The 6,030-nt window shown below is 33.6% G+C and overlaps 1 protein-coding gene across 2 annotated transcripts in view; it reads right to left on the reverse strand.

Moving 5' to 3' along the window:
- Positions 1 to 1,217: 1,217 nt before the first annotated feature.
- The window catches only part of CTNNA3 (catenin alpha 3), a 289,557-nt gene continuing 284,744 nt past the window's right edge, over positions 1,218 to 6,030 (reverse strand). For both annotated transcript variants that reach the window (XM_031554365.1, XM_019617498.1), the window contains 2 exons: positions 4,535 to 4,687; positions 1,218 to 2,391 (listed from right to left, as the gene is read on the reverse strand). In XM_031554365.1, the coding sequence (XP_031410225.1) occupies positions 2,344 to 2,391; positions 4,535 to 4,687 (201 nt within the window). In that variant the 3' untranslated portion in view covers positions 1,218 to 2,343. The remainder of the gene's footprint in view (positions 2,392 to 4,534; positions 4,688 to 6,030) is intronic.

Raw genomic sequence — 6,030 nt, forward strand, 5'->3', positions numbered from 1 at the left:
TTTGTTTGTCTTTTGTCTTTGTTTTAGTTCTTTTTCTTTTTTTTTTTTAAATTCTATGTAATTAGGACTACTTTGTTTCCTCTATACATCTGAAGGCACTATTTTACATTCACAACCAAGAGATTAAGCTTTGAGAAATCATTGTGCAAAGATGTAAGCCTAGCCATGTCAAATACCTTGCCACTGCCTGAGCTCTTCAAACACCAGCACCATTCACAAACCACCATACTCTTTATTGTAGTTTCCACAGAAATAAATTGGAGCCATTACTTTTGGAGCAACCTACATAACATCCCAAGCCTCTTAGCACATTTTTTTTTTTTTAACTAAAAGATAGAACCTCTAGGCCAAAGAACAGTTAATAAAATCAGGAGACAGATAACAAAAGAAAACGAGGAAGAAAACACCTTCAGAAGTTTTGATTTGCTGATTAAAATAGAAACCACAAAGCACCTCTCAATATTTAATGAAGAACTTCAAATTTCCATATCAAATTCCCTGCTGGGGAAACCTTGGCAAGAACATGAACCTACAACCTCTACCTTGATCTACTCTATTTATCCAGAACACTATCTCATAACCTACTATTCAAATACCCTTGATCTTTTAGAAATAGATGGGAAAAAAATGCACTAAGACAGTGAAGATATCAAATTCAAAACTGCTATTGGAGCATAAGAAAATGCAACAATGTTTGTCTAAAAAAAAAAACCACACACACTTTCCAAGGTACAATTAATCTCACATCACTTCAGCTATCTAGAAAATAGAAGCTGAAACTAATAATTCAAACTAAAAAGGACAGGCACTTACAAAGATAAATCATCTTTGAGAAATCATTATCTTGGGTTAAGAGTAAGCTGGGGTAGATAAGGTCCTATACTGAAAAAAAAGACTAAAACAATCTCAGAATACCTGACTTTTTATACTTAGAAAGGAGGACAGACCAAACTAAATGAATAAAGCAATATTGGTGGTTACTAATGCAGAGAAAGGATTCTTATCATTTATTTTAATCTGAATTGAGAAGTGAAGGCTTAAACTAGAAATAGCACAAATACCAGTGATTTGTTTTACTTCTTAAAATGGACTTGCATCTCAATGCTACAACCTAAAATTCACTACATTATCTATCACCACTGGGTGTACAGGCAGCAATATTAAACTCAATTCTGTGCAAGTGGAGAGCTGAATATACAAATATACAGGTCTTGCTGGTCTGTATTCAAAAATTTATTTTACAAATTTCTGCACACAAATGAAAATGTTACGAGTAAAATCAATTCAGCAACAGCAGTAATTTAAAACTGACAGAATCATAGAAAGCGATAACGTGTACTAACTTCTACAAAGGGCTAATTAGACTAAGAAAATTGTTGATTCAAAGGTTGGCTCACTGATGATTTTGAAAATACATTATGAATGTTGTGTTATATTATGCTTTCTTGTTTCTGTTTTGAATTGATATAATCTAATTACTCACTGGTGCAACACTAGCATCATCACTTCAGCTAAACAATGTTGTATGGAGCATGACCAACTGGAACAGTAATATTTTTAATGAAATTACTTACAGAAATTAATCTCCAGATGATGTTTTTGTTTGGACAGAATTTCAGCTGACTGTATACATCTGATTTTACAACACATGTTGAATTGCAAAATTTATCTTTATGTACTAAAAAAAGCTTTCTATTTCCCCCTCCCTTTTTTTTTTTAAATGTCATAACTATGTTTTACAGGCGCAATGCTAATATCAAGCAGAAATGGAGAGACTTGTTTACATAAGCATGGCCTTCATGAGGCTGCCACAAAAGTGCTTGACTGTTAGCTGTACTACATATTCCATAGTGAGATCCAGGCATGTAGATCCTGCTACTCCTCCAAGAACAGGATGAGGAGGAAACACATGGCCCTGGTAAAAACAGCAGAATAACCAAAAAGTCACAGCTGACAGAGAGATTTAGCTTTTTTTTTTCCTCCCAACCTCAGGAATAAGTCCAGAGGAAATTCAGCAGAAACTGTAAGCCAAAAATCTCACTGAGGGCATAGCATCCCCACTAACCTCTGATTTTTATTTTTATTTTGCCACAGTATTCAGAGAAGAAAATAAAATAATTACTTATGAAGATTTGCAAAGAGATATCAGGATACTAGATGGTAAAACAGAGGGTGGCATTCAATCTAGAGAATGTGAACAGTTATTTAGGGGAAAAAAAATAAAGAGTGTCTAGTATTAGTAGGGTATGCTTGCAGCCCACAAGGACAGCTGTATCCTGGGCTGTTCTCCAAGGCAGAAAGTAGGGTTTGCTAGCATCTGAGCTGCTTTCCAGGAGTCAGAGTTTACAAGTAACTTCGAGAGATCATATGTTCCATAAAGCGTATTTGCACCTGAAAAAAAGTTTTTCTTCTTAAAGTATTTTGTATATAATAATATGGACTGCTGCATTTCCACCACTGGCTTCTGCCGTATGATCTGTTGCCCACACCAGAACTCCTTATATATGACAACTACACATGGATGTTAAAACTGCCTTCCTATCGATATTACAATTATCTGATATCTACCTTATCAGTTTTTTGATATATTGTTGCTGTCTTATGTAATTCTTTGCAAGTAATTTCACTTACTTCTTGAAGTGTTTTACCTGTAACTGTCACGCCCGTTGTTATTCCATAGCTATATGGCATATACTGCCCACAGTCTTACTTTAGTAAGTCACTTCAATTATTCTCAATTACAGGGAAGCCGAAGCTCAATTCTGCAATGGTGTACATGAGTAGCATTCCAGCTTTGTGTTTCATAACCGGAGAACTGCAGAAGGATTTGCTTGATTTTTTATTTTATTTCATTTTTTTTAAATAATGAAGGGAATAAATAATAAAGGAATATAAAAAAAATAGAGAAACAAGAAAGTGAATACTCTCCAGCAAACATGGAAATAATATCTGCTATTTAAGAACTCACTAATCAAATGCAATGATGCATGAAAACTTCATGGAATCTGGAAACAATGTACAGAGTTAGACCTTCAATTATGTGACATCCAGTAGAAAATTGCAGCAACAGCATCACATCATGAAATATATCCCTAACAAAAGGCATGGAAGCCATCTCAAAGAGGACAAGTGATACTTATAATCAGAAGTTTCACCACAGAAAAGTAAGTAAAGTGATAAATAAAACGGATAATACAAGTACCAAAGATTCAAAACCCATTTATTTCCTTTCAATTTGTCTTGTCTTTCTTGCATGATCAAGCTCTCTGGAAACTCGTTTAGCTATATCTGATCTCTCTGGGCTATCAATTACCCACGGAACCATGTTCGGTTGGAAAACAAGCTGCAGAAAATTAAGATTACTAAGATCTAATTCTATCTACCTGCTGTGTTGCTCAGTAAATTAAAACAACAGTACAGTGCAATGTAACTTTCATTTAGAAAAAAGAAGTATTTTCTAAGTAACATCTTTTGAAATGCTAAAAACCAAAACATGCTTCCAATTCACTGCTTTAATGTATTTAAATGCCCCTTGATTTATATTAATTGAATTGTGATCTCACTTTCCTCAGGACATCTGCCATATTCTTTTTCTTTGCTGACACTGTTGAAAATGACTGATTTTTTAATTTGAAATCAGGTAAGTCTGCTTGTAGGTACAAGATCTCTTAGTGACCACTTGCTTAGCCATTAATACTTCTTCATTTTTGTTTGTTTTTCTTCTGGTAGGCTAGCAGCTGGTGGATGCAGCGTAACTATTATCTAACTAATGTTCTGGTGAGCTTAGCAACATAGTTTAACAAAAAGCCACTGAATATCAAACAAGCTCCTGAGAAATATAGTACTTTAAACCGATATAAGAATTTTCAAATTCATTATTTCAGTTCTGGTAGATATCCAAAAGATAATTTCAATCGTACATTCATTTTGAATAGCCATGTATGATGTAAACACCAGTAAAGAGACAAGTTAGAACAACTAATCACACAACAGCACATGACACTGTGTACAATCTCTATGAAAGCCAGTTACTTAAAACATTTCGTTAAGTGTGTATTGTTCAGTATAGGCACTATATGAAGTTACAACATAAATATACACACATCCTATGTAGTTGCATATTCACTAAGATTAGCCTACTACATCTTAGAACAACTGTCTTTTAACGATTTGAGCTATTACTCCCTAAAAATCACACATTGCATAGAGTACTCAGAGAATATTTCTGTGGCAACGCATACAAAAATTTCTCAAAGCAGAATTCCCTCCATCAAATTTCTACTCAGTCAAGCAGTATAAATTGTCAATACCACAAAACCCATTATCTTATTACATACCATTACATAATATAAAATACGTACATAATGTACAAAAGTAGAGTATATTTACTATGGCCCTAGGCCATTAATGCTTTCTAACCTGAAATACCACCTTGATTCCTTCGTGATATTTGGCACCAAAGGGAATACTGCAGAGGCAATTTACTTAGGCCATGCAGTTAGGAAAAAAAAAAGCGTAAGACCATCAAACATACCTCCACAAGTCTGCTGGTATGTTCTCGAAATATAGCAGCATACTCTTTTATTTCTTTTTCTCTTCCATTTTTAGCAGCTTCAATGAGAACTAGAAGCGGAACTGTGGTATCTAAGAAGGAGTCTGAGATGTGATCTATAATGGCTTTACGAAGCTGCAAAATAAAGCATTATATTAATATCAGCTATTTACGAAATTCTACTATATATACACACTGTGTTACATATTAACAAACTGCATTTGTGAGTAAAATTCACTGTCATTATGTATTAGTATAACAAACATGTACACACTGCAGTCCTGCATTAAGGGTAGGGTTACGTTACTAAAACTACAGTTTTCCCATTTAAACAGGAAATACTCTCTAGAGTTAGGGACAGTTTTAACTTACCAGTACATAAATCTGCACACTTGTACGTGCGACTAGATGAGTGTGTGTACGGTAACATAAAACACTAAAAAGCTGTATTAGTCCTCTCAAAAAAAATCAATAGAGTCAAACAAATACTCATGTTCTCTGATGAACAGAATAAACCACTTAAATAATCCCAGACATTAAAAATCACCTTTAGTCTAAACCTAATTTTGTCTCTCATGTTCTTTTACTTGTAGTTCAGATGTCAAGGGAAAAGCTATTTCATTTTACAAAAAGTATTCATTTAACTATGTTTTTATTCACAAAATGCTCTGTATCACCATTTCCTAATTGCAAAATTACCCAAACATTTTTTTGCCTTGCTGGAAAACCAAATGATACAGTCTGATTAGCTATATGGTACCCTTCACAGTAGTTAATTCCACTGGATTACTAATTATGCCACCCAACAACAGACTAATAGAGCAAAGAGAATTGTAAACAATTCTGAAGTTCAATTTCCCCTTTTTCAAATAATTGTTCTTGAACTTCTCTTCTAAATTATTAAAGAAATATCACATGCTGATACAAACTAGCTTTCTTAAATTAGATTTAATGTAATCTTACATGATTGAGAGGTTAATTTCCATGTTATAAACCTACACATGCCAACTGTTCATTTTAATAAGACAACATGGCATGAAATGATCAAAACTACCCATGAAATAGATGTGAGTTATCAAGTTTACTGACTTTCTTACAGCAAAAAAATATTTTTGTAATAAGTATAGAAGATATTGATTGGAACAGAAGAAAAAGAAAGAAACAAAATTCTTTTAAGCTCCTACATGCCAGCAGGTTTATTGCTAAAGGAAACGTTTTCCACTTAGCATACAGTCTCAATGTATTTATGCGAAAACTCAGCAAAAAGTAAGGACTCATACAGCTAGAAAAACTACTTAAGACATAAATACCTTCCCAAAAAAATTAGTTTAAAAATGTTTAATGTTTTCGTCATCTGACTTACTGTAATGTATTGCTTTAGGAGACTCAATCTGGATTGTGTGCTCTCAAAAGTCAGTTGCAATGGCAGAAGTTATGAGATCCCAACATAGAACTGGATGCTATAACTTTTTTTTTTT

This window comes from Meleagris gallopavo, chromosome 8 (genome assembly GCF_000146605.3).
Source record: "Meleagris gallopavo isolate NT-WF06-2002-E0010 breed Aviagen turkey brand Nicholas breeding stock chromosome 8, Turkey_5.1, whole genome shotgun sequence".
Lineage (NCBI taxonomy): Eukaryota > Metazoa > Chordata > Aves > Galliformes > Phasianidae > Meleagris > Meleagris gallopavo.